The following is a 19,012-nucleotide window of genomic DNA, read 5'->3' on the forward strand; positions in this document are numbered from 1 at the left end:
CATATTCTCGATGTTATATTGACTATCATGACATTGAAGTAACATACTTCATCGCACAGATTTCAAGATTGGGATTAGTTTCATAATTTCATTCGAAAGGAAGAGGAGAAATTTTCGATTTGCTCACCATCAATGGCAAAGATATCTACTGGCAAGACACTAACACGAGACAGTTCATAAAACCAAGAGATAGGTATATACACTGATCAGTGACAAAATTATGACCACCGACCTACTATCGATTTAAACCCATCCAGGCAATAGCAGCACCAACTGGCAAGGTATGACTGCTAGTCAGACACATGCACAGTGCATGTAGTATCAGTGAGTGGGCTGTCCTTGTGTAGAATGGAGAAGGCGGGTGATTCATCTGAGCTTGACCAAGGGCAGGTTATGATGATGCAGAGGCTTGACACTAGCATTTCGAAGAATCCATGACTCCTCAGGTGTTCAAGGAGTACTGTGGAGAAACAAAGCTGAAACCACGTCCAGACATCATGCGGTTGGAGGCCACGCCTTTTTATAAATGTCGCCTGTCATAGGCTGGGCAGATTGATAAAACAGGACAGGCGCTGAACTACGCCAGAACTAACATCAGACTTTCATGCTGGGCAAAGTACAAGTTTGTTTGTACACACAGTGCACAAAACACTCATAATAACAGGCTTTGCAACCGATGACCTGTGCATGTGCCAATGTTAATATCATGACACTGGCAACTACGACTGAAATGGGCACATGACCACCCCCACCCAAACCCCCACCCCCACCCCCTTCGCCCAGCACTGGATGTTGGCACAGTGGCAGAGCACTGCATTATCTGATTAATCCCGATACCTTCTTCATCATGCCGATGGGAGGACACAAATCCGTCACTTTCAAGAGAACAGCTCCTTAACACCTGTACTGTGGCACAGAGACAAGCTGGTGGCAGCACCGTTATGCTCTGGGGTACATTCAAGTGGGCATCAGTGGGTCCAATGGAGCTTGTGCAAGGCACCATGATGGACAAAGAATATCATACATTGGTTTCAGACCACATACACCCCTTCATGACAATCATGGTTCCCGACAGCAGTGGCATTTTTCAAGAAGATAATGCGCCATTTCACAAGGCCAGGAGTGTGATGGAGTGGCTTGGGGAACACAGTGGTGAGTTCAAATTGATGTGCTGGCCACCAATTCATCAGACCTGAACCCTATTGAATACATCGGGGATGTGATTGACATGGTGTCCTTGGAATTTACAGAAATGAGGTGATCTGTGTGTGCAGATGTAGTCGAACTTACCGGCTATTAGGTACGTGGTCATAATGTTCTGGCTGATCAGTGTGTATTTCAAACAGTTTCATAACAGCGAAAACTTTCAGTGTGTAACTTGTGTTAACTTTCTGACACAGACTGTCAGTCATGTTAAGATTACTATGCACTGGGGAAACATTCTAGTCGATGGCCTATGAAGCAAGAATTGCAGCTAATACATTGATTCTAATAAATAACTTTGACTGTTGCCAATAACCTTTCTATTACATTTATAAGAAAGCCCCTCAACCTTTTGGGGGGGTGGGGGGTGGGGGGGGGGGGTGGGGGGGGGGGTGGGGGGGGATTTGGAAGGAGCTGGACACAAACGTGCTACCTTTCACACTCATGGTACTGTAACCTTCGCTACAGCTTCGATATGGCCACCGCTCCTCAATGTGGTATATACTGTGTAAAGGCTGTGTCTAAAAATTCCATTAGGTTTTACTAAACCATGCACTTTTGATAGATCATCATTGTGCTGTAGCAATGAAACAGTACACTTTCATTGCACACAAATTATAACATTAAATGCATCAAATACAGGAAGCCTTTAACTACTGATATAAAGTATCCTGTCTTTCATTGTAACAAATCGTACCTAAAATGACCCGTTTTTGAGAGTTCACAATTTGCTGATGCTTTGAAGCAGCTTATATTCAACCACATACTCAATACTAAAAAAACATAAAATACGGAGTTTAAATTCAGAAAATTCAGTGACTCCTACATTCTGCTTGTGATGCGAAAATGATGATGCCTCTCATTGGCTGTGTTCCTCTTCATGGGATATAAATGTGAAATGCCAGATTCTTCATTTCACACTTCGCAGTGTTGTGGAACATGGAATACCACACTGTGACATCACCGTCTCCTCATCCACATACATTTTCACATACCGTGAGAGGACAGCTTTAGGGTGTTCTGAGGTATTTCATGTGGATGTCTCAGCAATATGGTGAATCATGCATTCAATATAATCCCACAATTTCCAGATGCTAATGATCTTTATCAATGTGTTCCAATCTTACTACGGCTGAAATGGGCACATGACCACCCCCACCCAAACCCCAACCCCCACCCCCTTCGCCCAGCAGAATCCAGTCTGCCTTGCTGAGCATCAATTTTGGTGGCTTCTTTTGTGTTCTCTTCTATTCAGAATGTGTGTCCAGGTAGGGAAGTGGTAGCTTGAGTGTGTATTGATATCCACTTGCCACACTACAATATCTGTAATGCAGGGAACAGAAGAAAAATTCAATTGCAAAGAACAAATCTACGGCAGAGCTAAATTGTGTCGCTCTCTTCAGAAGACAGATATCTTCTGACACAATCGGGCTCTCAGTAATTCTATCCCGGGGCAGGTGCATTAAAATGACACACAAGTAGGAATGATTTAGGGAGTTGCCCAATGAGACCTACAATAGAATCTTTATCAAGTGAGTCTTATGGTGGCAAGTACTCTGGGCAGACATTAATTTTCAGTGACAGATGGATGACAACAGCTACTTAAAGCAAGCTGGTTGAGAGTGGAACAGGTGAACTGTGCATGTATCAATAATAAATAATGCTACCCTAATCTTAGCTCTGTTGCCACTGATGTCATCTTCCCTTTGAAGAGAGAAGTTTTTAACACAAGGACATCAATCATTTTCAGTTGTCTCTCCTGCAGAGTGGCTTTTTCTGTGCTAGGAATTTGAGCCCCTCCATATGTTTTTTGAACCCATTCACATTTCACTGTATTACAAGAACCATCTTTCAGTAAGAGTTTTCTTTTCCCCTTTCCCTCTGCCGTGATGATGAACAGGAAGTGTTAGAAGAAAGGGTAGTAGTGTGTTTTAGTTCGTCCACGGTAACATCATGTCCACAACATTGACTTCAGCAATGGAAAGTAGCACTGCTCAGTTATCCGATGGTACTGATTTCTGCAGCTGATATAATAAAAGGTTTGGTGAATGCTAGACGTTATATAACTTTAAAGACTTTCTCGGCTCACCATTTGGGATTCTGATGATCTTCAGTTTCTGCTTTTTGCTTTTCTCGGCATTAATGCACATCAGTCCTTGTTTCATATGGGATGATCACCTCAAGAGCTGACACACATTATAGATGTACAGGGTTAATTTGCCTTAAGTGCCTTTGGCACCATCTATGGCATATGAGCCCACTGTTACAACCAAGAGTTGTATATCCAAACTTTTGGTGTTTAAAGGATCTCACAGGGTTTGGCATACATGTTCTAACTTCGGGGCAGATAAACCAAGCTTTGATATCCTCTGGTAATACAGGGGAGTTAAATGTCAAAACATATGCTTTATTTTTTTTTCTAATAACCCAATAATCTCTCTTAACAATTTTCTTCGTGGCTTAGAAGCCAACGTTTCACCACTCTTCCTTTCATTCAATAGCCATTATACCTAGGCAGATGACTACCCGCATGCTGAAATTAAGGATACTATGCGTTTCTGTTACAATTGGGTATTCACCAATTTTTTTTCAAACTTAAAAGCTTTGAAATTTGCAGTGTAGCTGTTTCGAAGTTGTCTGACTCCTTTCAAAGATGGGCTATTGCTTCTAAAGTTTTACATGTGTAGAAAGGGTGAATGTTTTTGAAATATCTCTCCCTCTCTTTACTACTATAAATGAATTTTGGCAATTTTATGCCCTGTTACTTTCTTTACCATCATTCTTACGGTGTTTTCCTCAAGAGATCTGTCCATTTGAGCTGTTTTTTATTAGTTGAGTGTTAGCACTCCTTTCTACCAGAAGGCCAAATTTGAGCTGTAAAAATTGTTCCGACCCCACAGTTTGCTATGAACATAAAAAATCCACCCAGGCAGAGAACTGCTGGCCTGAATAAGCCTCACACAATAACGGTGCTTGCAGTTGATCCAGAGGCTGCCAGTCAAGGTTCTTAGCATTCTCGTGACTCTCATATTTTCTATATGAATACTCATACAAATGAAAGCACAGGTATGAAGTTAATCGAATGCTCCAATCTTATGGAAATTACTCTCCTGGTAGTATTGTATAAAGTTATTTATCACATAATTCTTCCGGTTTTCCCAGCAATACTCTGAATAATTGGGTCTTCTGCCTGTTATTCGCATCATTCTCACGATATTTTGACGGTCAACTCAATGTCGTCTTCAGGCACTCCCTGAGATTGGTGATCAGGTGGCTCAGGTCCAGTATTTAAGCCGGGATGGTGCTTTGCACTCCATTTTTAATCAACGCCTCATCGAGCACTCTGTCTGCAGTCCACGCCGCCTCCAGCGCTCCATCTACGGGCCATGCACACCTGCAGTGGCTCTCATTCCTCTCTCATGCCACAGATGCTTCGACCGCTGTACGCATCCAGCTTGGCCATTCTCTGGTGTGGTGCCCGTCGTCTCATACTCTGTTTCACACCCGCACAGTAGCGAAAATTTAGAAAGCTTGACTGTTTTACAAGAACTAGATGCAGTGAATTAGCAGCTTGGGTATTCATATAGTGATAATAATAAATAATTGACTAATTTCAGGAACACAACTTACTACGTGTGAAACTTTCTTTCTGTATTTCCACAGTAGCTGATCTTCGGGATGGCGAAGGACGGACATCTTCAGCACCTGTGGATTTGTAACAAAATTTTAAAAGGCAAAACTGTTCAATTTAGTTTATATAAATTAAAAAAAAAACAACACAAATATATTTAAGCAGTAAATACAAAATACTACAACAAACAGGGCAGATAAAGAATAAATACTGAAGAAGAAACCAACAATAAAGAGAATATAGCACAAGTAGGTTAGACATTGGCAAGAGCAGTGAGGGAGAGGGGTGGACAACCAGCAAAGTTTGAGGGAGGGCATGTGTGGAGGTGGCCAGAGGTGTGGGAGAGGAGGCGGAGGACTAGTGATGGGAACAAACAATTAAAAACAATTGACTCAGATGGTGATAGCTGTACATATCTGTAGGATTATTATTCGTTCATTCTTTTGGAGTGAAACCAGACTGTAGAAGCAATCTGACACATTCACTACTAATCTGTAACATTCAATTGTTTTGACCCTGTTAAGTCATTATTGTTTACTGCATTCTGTTATCACCAGTTGTCACTCTTATTGCAATTCTGATACCAGCTTTCTATTGACTGCCAGTAAGTAGTTTTTAGTTTAGTTCTTCATCCATGTCTATGAATAGGTGCTTTCTTAATAGTGATCTTTATGTCGTGACCACAATGCCTAAATGCTCAGTGGTGTGGGAATGAAAGAAATCATATGACTAAATAAAAAGTGATCCTCAAGATAAATTCAATATCATATAAAATATTGAAAGGATGTTTCACACTATGAAACAACATTAATTAAATAAAGTTAAGAAAATTAATGAATGAAGACAAATATTTCTTGCCAAACAAAATACTTCTGAAAAGTGACAGTACCTACATAAAAAGCAAGTGATTAAGTCACCTAAAAATTAAAAATAATTTATCTTATATGCTTTCCGTTCATGTCACCTCAGCATTGAACAAAATCGAATTAATGGTCATTTGTGCACACCAGCGAGAAGAGGGAGACAGAGCTTCAATAAATTTAATTAAAAAAGCAACTGTTTATTCATAATGTAGCACCACTAACTCTTCATTTATAATTTAGCACCAGTTATTAAACTTTTGAAACAAACAAAAAATTCACATTTACGAGAAATTTGTATTTCAGTAAATAAATACGTACAATTTTGAAAATACTGCATTTTTAGAAATATACTTTTTATTTACCTCTCCTTGAAATAAAATACATTTTTGCCTTAAAAAGTTGGCAACCCGAGTCATGGTTCATGTACAAGTGAAAAACATGAAAAGTATGCAAACAAATGAAATTTCTAGTACCACACCCTCAAAAACATATTTTTTTACTACAGATATGTAGATGATGTCATCATTTTAACCAAAGGCACAGAAAATGATATCAATGAGTTAACCAATTATTAAACAGCTTCCATGAAAATGTAAAGTTCATAGTTGAGCACCAAGTAGGTGACACCATAAACTTTCTAGACTTGACCATTAGAATAATGGATAATACAACAACTTGAAATTTATCAAAAACCTATCACGACACAGACTACCATTCATAAAACCTCTCTCGTCACCCCACAGCCCACAAAATAGTAGCATTCCACTACATGGTCAATGGAGCAGTCGAACTGCCACTCTCTGAAGTTAATTACAAACAAGAAATGGAAATAATACAACAAACAGCCACTGCAAATAGCTATAGTAGCCCAACAATTAAAGCACAAAATGCAAACACAAAGAAAGATCTTCCATACAATCCCATTTCTGGGTAGCATTTCACATCAGATTTGTAATGTCTTCAAATCAAAAGTCCTAAATGTATCTTTCACTACTGACAGCAAGACTGGCCAGTGAGTAACTTATAACAACAACACAAAGAAACCCACTACACAATACAAGTGTATACAAAATTGAATGTTTGGACTGCAACTGTTTCATTCATAAACATTCAAACCTACAATTACCATAAATTGGTTATTTACATGTTTCTATGATATTTTCTAAATGAACAATGGAACAGCCTGACTTGCAAAATCTAACAGACCCATCATACCAACAGTTTGTATCACCTGTCAGTACACAGATATGCATATATTATTTTAAACCATAATCAATGTATTGGTTGGTTGAAACTTCCTGGCAGATTAAAACTGTGTGCTGCACCGAAACTCAAACTCGGGACCTGTCCCTTTCGCAGGCAAGTGCTCTACCATCTGAGCTACCCAAGCACGACTCACAACCTGTCCTCACAGCTTCAATTCTGCCAGTACCTCATCTCCTACCTTCCAAACTTCACAGAAGCTCTTCTGTGAACCTCGCGGAACTAGCACTCCTGGAAGAAAGGATACTCACATCAGCACACACTCCACTGCAGAGCGAAAATCTCATTCTGAAAACGTCCCCCAGGCTGTGGCTAAGCCATGTCTCTGCAATATCCTTTCTTCCAGGCATGCTAGTTCTGCAAGGCTAGTTCTGCAAGAAGAGCTTCTGTGAAGTTTGGAATGTAGGAGACGAGGTACTGGCAGAATTTAAGCTGCGAGGACGGATCGCAAGTCATGCTTGGGTAGCTCATATGGTAGAGCACTTGCCCATGAAAGGCAAGTTCGAGTCTCGGTCCGGCACACAGTTTTAATCTTCCAGGTAGTTTCATATCAGTGCACACTCCTCTGCAGAGTGAAAATCTCATACTGGTTGGTTGGTTGATTTGGAGAGGGGACCAAAAAGTGAGGTTATCGGTCCCATCGGATTAGGAAAGAATGGGGAAGGAAGTCGACAGTGGCCTTTTAAAAGAACCTTCCCAGCATTTACCAGAAGCTACTTAGGGAAATCACAGAAAACATAAATAACGATAGCCAGACGTGGGGCTTGAACCATCATCCTCCCAGATGCAATTCCATTGTGCTAACCACTGCGACACGTCGCTCGGTAACCAATGTAGTACTTCAACTTTTACTCAGCTATAATATGTAACAGATTTAATCTTAACAACCCACTGCTTTGACATACAAAAGTGTTTGCTTTCCTTCTGTCACTCCTTTCATCCTCTCTCTTCTCTGAATCCCCCCCCACACACACAATGTAACATAGTAATTAAAGAAAACTTATTTATGTACAATTTTGCCACTGTTTGCAACGTAATCATTACACATATTGTTTTCAGCATGTCACCTGATTATATAAATGTGTACAAAGTACTATGCTATAAAAACCTGACACAAAAGAATGTGTTTCCCTCTGGAGATATTTACACCAACACATCTATTCATCTACACAACCAAAGATTTCTACAATGCTTTAAGACTTGCTCTGAAATAGTCTTTTGTTTTGTTATAACAGGTGCATTAAAACAGCACTGGTAATATTTTTTAATTTTAGGGTTGTATTAGTCAGATGTTTCGTTGCTGTTTTGGTAAACATGTCTGAAATGTAGCCATACAATGGTAGCCATACTAGACGTCTAGTACGTCATTAGTTGTCAAAAAGGTTACATATGTGGGGTTGCGAGTATCAATTATTGATTTGTTTTAAAACTGTATTCGAGAATTTTGCTATAAAAAATGGGAAAAATGTAAAAAAAAATTAGAAATGTTGAATATTGCTTTTGGTGGGTCTGCTATAGTAAAACAAGGGTTTACAAGTGGTGTAAGCATTTCCAAGATGGCCATGAAGACACTGATGACACTGAAAACGACAAGTGTTTTGGACACCCCCACACAACAGCAACAACCAATGCAAATGTGGCAAAAGTGAAAGAAATGAGTATGAACGAGCGCCGAATAACAATCGGAGAAGTTGCTGATGATGGTGTATTAACTGGCTCAATTGGCTCATACCATGAAGTCTTTTCAGATGTTGTGGGTATGAAATGTGTAATCGCAAAATTACTGCCAAATGCAACTGTTCATTAATGTTAATTTCATTGCTTGTTCGTGAATTTTTGGCCAGAAACAACACTGTAATGATGAAGCAGTCTTCACATTTGAAAGATATGGCCCCAACATAATTTTTTTCTGTTTCCAGAAAGTAAAGACAATCTTAAAGGGCATTCATTTTACAAGCATAGATGGGATAAAAACCACATTGCTTAAACTAGCTAAGTAGTATCCCAAGGATCGAACTGCAGAAGTGTTTCAGGGATTGGAGAAGCACTGGCATACATGTGTAATATCTGATTCGGACTACTCTGAAGGAGGCTACATTCATACAGACAAATAAAACAACTTACTTCCAAAAAATGAAAATTCCCAATACTTTTTGAACACACCTCATACATTCTTTGCACATATTTCTTTATAGACATCATCTCTGTTCACCCAGTAGTCACAAACTGAGATGGTTTATATGTGACGTATCATGATAGAGAAAGGAGTCTGTGACCACTGGAGGTATTCTACTTTAGTTATTTTACTTTCAAATTTACATTTATGTTCAATCTTTAGTCACAGATCTCCACAGAGCCATGCTCTGAAATAATGTTTTGTTTTTATCTACTAGACGATAACATACACACACCATGACTCCAAAGTAATAAAACAACACATAAAAGGCCGGCAGAAAAAAATATGGTGAATATATTTCTTTTTAGCAGCCACAATTGACACTACAACCATTTTATGTAATTTCTCTGCTAGTCTGATCCACTGAGATAGACAGCATCAAGTTGGAAAATGTTCTGACTTGTCAGTCAGCACCCAGAGAAGCTACAATGAGGTTGTGTTTACTGTGTCTGATGCACATTATGGATTTCAAACAATGTGTGAACATTAAGTTATGTTTCAATTTTCAAGAAAGAGTCAAAGAAACACATGAATTGTTGAAAGTATTGTATGGCAATAATGCTGTAACTCTGAAGACAGTTTGCCAGTGATATGACCTATTTAAATACACAAATGAGTCGGTATTAGATGAGCAACATTGAGGACATCCATCAACCTCAAAAACAGAAGAAAATGTGTAAGAAGTGGCAAAAATTGTTCGTTCAAACAGGCTAATAACTATTCCAGAGCTTACCAAAAAACTTAGCATCTTGTACAGGTCCATGCAAAGCATTTTAACTGATAATTTGCAAATGTGAAGAGTAAGTGTAAAATTTGTTTCCAGACTTTTGAGTGATGAATAGAAGAAAAATCGTGTGTCAGTCTGCACACAGTTTGAAGGATCGTCTTCATTCAGATCCGGGCTTCATGTCCACAAGTGTAACCATAGAAAAAACTTAGGTATATGGGTATGACCCAGAGACAAAAATGGAAAGTTCCGAATCGAAAAGCAATGAATCTCCTTGTTCTAAAAAAGCACACTTGCCAAAAATCGAATACCAAAGTCATTCTCTCTCTCTCTCTCTCTCTCTCTCTCTCTCTCTCTCTCTCTCTCTGTCTATCTATCTATCTCTATCTCTCTCTTTTTAATGAGAGCACAGTCCGATCAGAGTTTGTTTGACCAGACGGTTGTACTGTAACTACAGAGGGGGACTGTCTACTGGTGCTGCCCTGTTCTCTCTCTCTCTCTCTCTCTCTCTCTCTCTCTCTCTCTCTCTCTTTTTTCACCCAATTTTTTTTAACAAATGTAATCTAACATAAATGGCTTTCCAACCATCTGTTATGATATCTGTATTATATACAGTGTCTGTAAGGTATATATTTTTATCTCCATTTAATTTAAAGCCATAGTGCTTCTCAGTACTTCTGATGAGTGAATTCACATTTGACTTTTACAATACGTTAATTAACAAAACAGATGCATCCCATGCCCTTTCTCTTTCTTTCCTTTTGGAATGTGATTGTGAATATTACTTTTCACAATTCTGTTTTTAACAATAATAATTGAGACAAGAGACCTACCAAACACCTTAATGTGTAATCACATTTAATACTTCTTATTTTGTATATGGAGAGAGTAAGTTCTTGTGTTTTTAATTCATAAATGCTTTGTAATGTTTCATTTTACGACTACACCTGTTTAATGTTCTATTAGTATGTCAGTCCATACTTGGCTGAAGCACCACCTCACGACAACCTCTCAATAGTCACCTGTCACAGAGCTCGGTTTGACACTTACCATTATGTTTGACGAGATACACACTGTCCATCTTTGTTTGCTTTGGTATATGTCCAGATTTTGGAAGTTTCTGATAACCAGCTTGAACATCAGCTTATTTAAAGTGCTCCTTGTGTATCCTTTATTTTTTTCTGATCTGAAGTATGTTGAAAGGGGTCATACTAAGATTAATTAATATGCGATCTAGACAACAGTGGTTGTGAATGTCATGAATGATCACTGACCTCTCCAATAATTTTTATCTAATCTAGTGATAAGCAGGAGCAGCCTATATATATGAGGGTTGAATGAAAAGTAATGCATCCACCTTCATTAATTGGGTTTGAATGGGAATAGTTTAATAAATCAATCGCAGAAATAATCCTTAGACTGTGAACTTTAATTATCAATATTCACTTTTCCACATAATCACCAGCCAGTTGGATACATTTCTGCCAACGATGGAAAAGTTTTCTGAAGTCGTCACGAACGAAGTCGACACTTTGTTTCTGCAACTACAGTCTCACAGTCGATATTCCATAGACTGACGTTTTGTCTCCTGTCACAATTGAATGGAGAAAGGCATCACCTTCATTCTCATAACATGAGAGGAGTTCCTGGGAAATTTCAAGTCTGTGCACTTTCATTTCAGTAGTCAGCATCTGGGGTACCAATCGTACACGAATCTTCCGATAGCCAAGCAAAGCAATAATGTGACCCACACATTCTTGTGAAATGCCAATTGCGCTTGCAATTTCTCTCTGAGTGATACAACGATCATCCTGAATCAATCTGTCAAGATTTTGCTTGTGAAACTCGGTGGCTGCTGTCACAGGATGTCCAACTCTTTATTTGTCATGCAGGTCACATGTTCCCACCTCAGCATCTTTAAAGTTACTCGCCCGAAGATGTACACTACTCACATCAATACAATCATTATAAACTGCTTTCATCTTCTGATGAATCTCGTTTGGGGTGACACCTTCTGCTGTCAAGAATTCAATGACTGCACGTTGTTTAAATCGCACTGACCGACAGTTTGCGCAGGGGTCTATACTTTACACTGTAACAACACAACCATTCAATGCTAAGGCTTCCCGCCAACTGGAGTTGTAGAGAAGAGGTTACAGAACATACCAATGCTGCCAACTGTTCGAGAGTTATGAAGGTGGAGGCATTACTTTTCAGTCAACTCTCTTAGTTTATTCTATAATTAATGTATCACAAATTGAACACAAATTAGAAATGTCTTTAAAACAGTACAAAATCATTATGAAACTAATTTTGATTATTATCAATTAAGCAAAGCTGTTCTAGTGATACCAAATGAGTAATTTTTAATAACATTTCGTGTTAAGGGAATATCATGATTTCCATTGAATGCTCATTCTTAAGATATGAGCTGGGACTATACATACATTACAAAAGATTATTTTACATGTCAAAACCAATGCATTTCTTGCTTTAGGTTTAAAAACACATTGTGTCTTTAAACACAGCAAAATTAAAGGTCAACAACTAATTTCAAGAACACAACTTACCACCTTTTATATCTTCAGTCTGTGCTGTAACACTAACTGATGCCCTAGATGGTGGTTGGCGGACATCTCCAGTATCTGTGGATATGTAACAAAATTTTAAACACTGCAAATGTTGAACTCTTTCTAAACAAATAAACATAACAGAGAGATCTACTTAAAAAAATATATATCAAATGCAAAAGAAGGGTGAAAGCATAAACAGTGACATGAAGGAAAATGAAAATGAAATAGGTTAGTTAGCAGAGGACATGCTGAGCAATCTCGTTGTGTGGTGAAATGAGTACAAAAAGAAAGGTAGAATGCACATTAGGACAAAGGGACAGGAGGGACGAAAGGAGAAGAGATGTGGAAGAAATCAGGAAGGGCGAAGGGGCAGGCTAGAAGATGAAGACAATCATAACATTTTACTGGTAAAGATTCTATTTATAAATTCACCATGCTCATTTCAGAATGACATGCAATTGCTATAAAGATTATATGTGCGGAGTGCTTTCCCACATACATATGTAGTATTTCAGTATCATAATTTCCACAGACACACAATTAAAAAATAGCTAGTACCAATTTCATGAGTTGTTCCAAAAACAACGAAGGATTTCTCCTGAGATGGAAGTTATTTTATTTTATGTCGCTTGACTAATGCGATCTTAATAATGAAATTTCAGAAATTCTGAACAGGTTTAATAACACGAGATGCAATGCGCTAGCACATTGTCTACTTGCATAATAATCACAGTTCACCAAATTATTTCAAGTGTACAACTTACTGTCTATCATAGCTTCAGTCTCTCCCGTCACACTAAGTGATCTTGTAAAAGGAGACGCGCGGATGTCTACAGAACCTACAAATTTGTAAAAAAATTAGTAAAGCAATAGACACATCAACTTCACAGAAACTGAATAAGAAACCAAGAGTACAAGGAAAATAAATACGAACACACTTGAGAAGTACGAAATAATAGTGGACCAGAAGCGAGCAAAAGAAGCCCAGAGAGAAGAATAAGAGGGTGAAACATGTTTCAGCCAAAAGGGAGATGGGAGAATGTGGGAGTGGGAGGATATACCTGAAGAGTGGGAGGAGATAGAACAGAATTGGCAAGTACAGGGAAAAGTGCAGAATGAAAGGGGATACGAAGAATGAGGAAAAATGGAGTAGGTAGAGAGACCTGATCTGTGGATCCTGAGAAAAAGAAGAGTGTGAGAGTGGGGTGGGCTGGGAGAGCGGTGGCATGGGCAGGGCAGTGTGGGAGAGTGGTGGCATGGGCAGGGCAGTGTGGGAGGGTGGGGCAAGAGTTGGCCCAGGCTGGTTCTTGGGGCAGGGCAGGGCTAGAGGTAGCATGACAGGACAGCATTGGTGGGAGTAACATGAAGGGAAGCATGGGTGGGAGGCCAAGTGGTGGCAGGAAAGGTTATTGGGACCAAATGAGGCAAGGATGGGAAGGGAAACTGGGGCACGAGAGGCTTGGGTGGAATGGGAAAGTGGGGGCAGGGACCAATTGTAAGGTCAGGGCGAGGCATAGAGGTTGGTCTGGTTAATTAGGTGCAGGGAGGTTGAGCTGGGATATTGGGGGCAGGGCAGGGTGGGATGGCGAGGCTGTAAGGGGACAGCAGGGCAACGCAGGCCGACAACGGCACCGCAGGGTGGGGTGGGTCATGGACAGGACGACTGGTCGGCGTGGGCCACAGATGGAATGGCTGGGCGAGTGAGGCGGGCACTGTACAGGACTGCTGGGCGGTGTGGGCCGGGGACAGAAAGACTGGGCCATGGATGGGAAGGACGTGTGGGGTAGGTTAGGGACAGCTAGGTAGTATGGGGGTGGTATGGAGGAAGTTAGGTGTTAAGCATGTGGGGTGGGATGGGGAAGGTGTGTGCTGTGTGGAGAGTTCTAGGTGGGTATGGTGTAGGGTGCTTTGGGAAATTGGGGTTGGGGGCAGGGTGAGCAATGAGCATGCATGTTGCCTGTTAGCACTGATAAGTGCAGATCATCAAATAATTTCAGCTATACAACTTACTGCCTGTCTCAAATTCAGGCTCTCTCTTCACAGTAACTGTTCCTTTAAATGGAGAGGAGCGGGTATGTGGGACTCCTGTGGATTTGGAACAAAATTGGAAATGAAATATACAGATACACTTAATGGTAGAAACTTATCAAGAAACCAACAGTACAAAGGTAAGTACATACACATACGAAAATAAATTAAAATCGCTCAAAAGAGGAAAGGCCACTGGACCTGATGGGATACCAGTTGATTTTACACAGAGTACGCGAAGGAATTTGCCCCCCTTCTTGCAGCGGTGTACCACAGGTCTCTAGAAGAGCGTAGAATTCCAAAAGATTGAAAAAGGGCACAGGTCATCCCCGTTTTCAAGAAGGGACGTCGAACAGATGTGCAGAACTATAGACCTATATCTCTAACGTCGATCAGTTGTAGAATTTTGGAACACGTATTATGTTCGAATATAATGACTTTTCTAGAGACTAGAAATCTACTCAGCAAGAATCAGCATTGGTTTCAAAAAAGATGATCGTGTGAAACCCAGCTCACGCTATTCATCCACGAGACCCAGAGGGCCATAGACAAGGGTTCCCAGGTACATGTCGTGTTTCTTGACTTAGGCAAGGCATTTGATACAGTTCCCCACAGTTGTTTAATGAACAAAGTAAGAGCATATGGACTATCAGACCAATTGTGTGATTGGACTGAAGAGTTCCTAGATAACATAATGCAGCATGTCATTCTCAATGGAGAGAAGTCTTCCGAAGTAAGAGTGATTTCAGGAGGGCCGTAGGGGATTGTCATAGGACCGTTGCTATTCACAATATATATAAATGACCTTGTGGATAACATCAGAAGTTCTCTGAGGCTATTTTCGGGTGATGCTTTAGTATATCAAGAGGTTGTAACAATGAAAAATTGTGCTGAAATGCAGGAGGATCTGCAACGAATTGACGCATGGTGCAGGGAAAGGCAATTGAATCTCAATGTAGACAAGTGTAATGTGCTGCGAATACATAGAAAGAAAGATCCTTTATCATTTAGCTACAATATAGCATGTGAGCAACTGGGAACAGTTAATTCCATAAATTATCTGGGAGTAGGCATTAGGAGTGATTTAAAATGGAATGACAATATAAAATTAATCGTCGGTAAAGCAGATGCCAGACTGAGATTCATTGGAAGAATTCTAAGGAAATGCAATCCGAAAACAAAGGAAGTAGGTTACAGTACACTTGTTTGCCCACTGCTTGAATACTGCTCACATGTGTGGGATCCGTACCAGATAGGGTTGATAGAAGAGAGAGAGAAGATCCAACGGAGAGCAGTGCACTTCGTTACAGGATCATTTAGTAATCACAAAAGCGTTACGGAGATGACAGATAAACTCCAGTGGAAGACTCTGCAAGAGAGATGCTCGGGCTTTGGTACGGGCTTTTGTTGAAGTTTCGAGAACATACCTTCACCGAGGAGTCAAGCAGTATATTGCTCCCACCTATGTATATCTCGCGAAGAGACCATGAGGATAAAATCAGAGAGATTAGAGCCCACACAGAGGCATACCGACAATCTTTCTTTCCATGAACAATACGAGACTGGAATAGAAGGGAGAACCGATAGAGGTACTCAAGGTACCCTCCGCCACACACCGTCAGGTGGCTTGCACAGTATTGATGTAGATGTAAGTAATAGTGGGCCAGAAGTGAGATGGAAAAAGAGGCCTGGACTGTAGGACAAGAGGGTGAAATGTATTCTGGCTAAGAGGGCAGGAACAAAACGAGTGTGAGTATACATTCCTGGAAAGTGAGAGAGTGAATGAATCAAAGGACAGAGTTGTAGGGGACCAAACAGCAAAATCATTAGTGATGTCAACTAGAATTTAGATTGAGTTATGAAAGTATGTAGGAGTGATAATATTGAGGCTTTGAAAGCAATATTGGTGTGAAAGCTGAGAAATAATTTTAGGAGAAGTAAAAATTCATAGGTCTGGCTGATACACTGATCAAGCAGATGAGAAACAGAAACAGAAAATATGGTGCAAGATAAAGAAGCAGCTAAATGCATTTAAAATCAATTAAAACTGGGTTAAAGAGGTATGACCAAGGCAGCTGGTAAAGGAGGTAGTGTCAAAGGTCCTCCAAATCCAGCACAGGAGCAGATGTGCTCCAACCCCAGACACATCAGCTTCACCCTGAAGGTAGTTTAAAATGTTATATCTGAGAATAAAAACCACTTTCATGAAGAAAATTGAGAACAAGTTCAATTGCCTGCTAGCCACCCACCAATATTAGAAGCAAACAACCCAAAAGACCATGCCTAGCATAGAGCTCCAGAGGAAAGGGGCATTCCACCACGATGTGCGCTACTGTCTGTAAGACTCCACAACCAGAACATGAGGATGGTTTGGTAACATAAAATAAAACTCTGGGTTAAACTAATATAACCAATGCAGAGACGACATAAAACAGAGTGCCGAGGTGGTGTGGGCCAGGTGTCAGTGGGGTGGGATGGAAAAAGTTTGGAGTGCGGCGTATGGGGTGGGATGGGGAAAGCAAGGTGTGTGGCGAGTGGGGAGATCTAGGTGGTGCAGGGTACTTTGGGGAATTGGGATTGTGGGCAAGGTGAGCAATGAGCTTGCACCTTGTCTGTTACCGGTGATAACTGCATATCATCAAACAATTTCAGCTATACAACTTATCATCTGTTCTTTTAAATGGAGAGGAGCGGATATCTGCAACTCCTGTTTGATTGGGAACAAAATTAGAAAGTAAATAAACATACACTTAATGGTAGAAACTAAACAAGAAACCAAAAATACAAGGTAAGTACATACGCACATAGAAATAAATTAATTACCAGTGGGTATGAAGTGAGCTGGAAAAAGAGGCCTGGACTGGAAGACAAGAGGGTGAAATACAGTCTGGCTAAGAGGGAGAGAAAATTTCAAATTCTTCTCACACTGCTAAAGCTGGCTTCTGTGCACATCAATGTTCTTCTCATCGGCTGACAGAGAGTGTGTTGAGGAACTATTTTTGCTTATATTTGGTTTGTGCGTGATTGTCAGTGCCCGTACAAATCCCCTATCTTTTCACTGTCCAGTCTCGCCACTTTCCCAAATGATAATGCAATGATGAGGACAACACAAACACCCAATCCCTGGGCAGAGAAAATCCACGATCCAGCTGGGAATCAAACTCGAGACCCCTTGATCCAGAGGCAGCACCACTAGCCACTACACCACAAGCTACCCGGCCACTGACCTCCATCCGTGCGAATGGGTACAGGTTGTCTGAACTCTTATGGGAATCATCACCTTAGTTGGCGCGTGTAATGAGTAGATGGGCAAATATCTATTAGGAACATTACATATGTCAACTGTGGACAGTTGGGAATGTGGGTCCCATGGGAAGCGTGCAAGGGATAAGTCACTGCAGTCACGCTATTCTCCTCGGTTGCTCAGATGGATAGAGCATCTGCCAAGTAAGCAGGAGATCCCGGATTCCAGTCCCAGTCAGGGCGCACATTTTCAGCTGTCCCCATTGAGGTATATCAACATCATCTTTCGGCAGCTGAGGGGTTTCGATTAATTATCATTTATTCTAGAGAAGCTGCACAGTCATCAATGGTATCTGTTCTTTCGAGAACAGTTACTATCTCCATATATAATTGTATCATGAATTTGGAAAGTGGATTTTGCTCCTATATAAGTGTTTCCACATTAACACGTTGCTGCTAACTGGGAGACGTTCACATCTGCTGTGTGTGCAAAACTGTTGTTGAGTCCATGAGCTATAGTTGCTGGTCTAATATCTTGTTCAGTCAGGGGTATTTGTAGAGTTTAGTGTCATGGAATCGAGGCAAGACTTGTACTGGCTTCGTTACACGAGGAATGTGATATCCCTGCAAGCAGTCAAGTGACATCGAGTGAAGCTGGCAAATCATTCAGAGGACATTATTAGTAAGTCTGCTGTGTTTTAGTATTTAAAGTTTTCGTTCACCACCTTGTGAGAGGTTGGCTGAGTTAACTTTGTCTCATGGTCAAGCTGTCTTGTTTGTAGTGGTCGATGACGTGAACTGTGCCAGAATAGAATCAGTGTGAACTTTTTGAGTTGCACTGCAAACATTAATTTTTTGCTGCTCGTCCTTGTATTCCTTGAATGGCCTATAATGAACGTACTTTTGCCATACCTAGTTTAAGTTCTCTTGATTGATTTCAACCGCATTTGCTCCATTGTTTCATTGTAAATGACTGAGGAGAGCTTTCATTTGGGGCTTTTAGTTGGATTTCATGCACATATTGCTCCCTCTATACTCGACTGTAACTGCGGGTGGTGCAATGCAGTTTTAGTCTCATTGTTGTGTTCTCTGGTAATGCATGATCACTGTGTACATCACATTGCCTAGTGAATGTGTCTCTTAATCTATGATTATTAAAATAAGAGATAAATTAGACTTGCTTCCCTGCTCGTGGGTAAGCTACCACCATGTGCCAGAACCACCTTGGGTTATTTGGGCTAGTTAGTGCCAGCCTTGTGATAAAGGGCTAACCCCCAACAAGAATTAAGATCTAAAACTATGGTT

General features: G+C 40.4%; 1 protein-coding gene across 1 annotated transcript in view; it reads right to left on the minus strand.

Annotated features, from left to right (window-relative positions):
• Window positions 1–19,012, minus strand: part of LOC124555880 — a 244,877-nt gene that overhangs the window by 192,229 nt on the left and 33,636 nt on the right. The window contains exons 5-6 of the mRNA XM_047129941.1: window positions 12,434–12,508; window positions 4,834–4,908 (exon numbers count right to left, since the gene is read on the minus strand). Coding sequence (XP_046985897.1) covers window positions 4,834–4,908; window positions 12,434–12,508 — 150 coding nt within the window. The remainder of the gene's footprint in view (window positions 1–4,833; window positions 4,909–12,433; window positions 12,509–19,012) is intronic.

This window comes from Schistocerca americana, chromosome X (genome assembly GCF_021461395.2).
Source record: "Schistocerca americana isolate TAMUIC-IGC-003095 chromosome X, iqSchAmer2.1, whole genome shotgun sequence".
Taxonomy (NCBI): domain Eukaryota; kingdom Metazoa; phylum Arthropoda; class Insecta; order Orthoptera; family Acrididae; genus Schistocerca; species Schistocerca americana.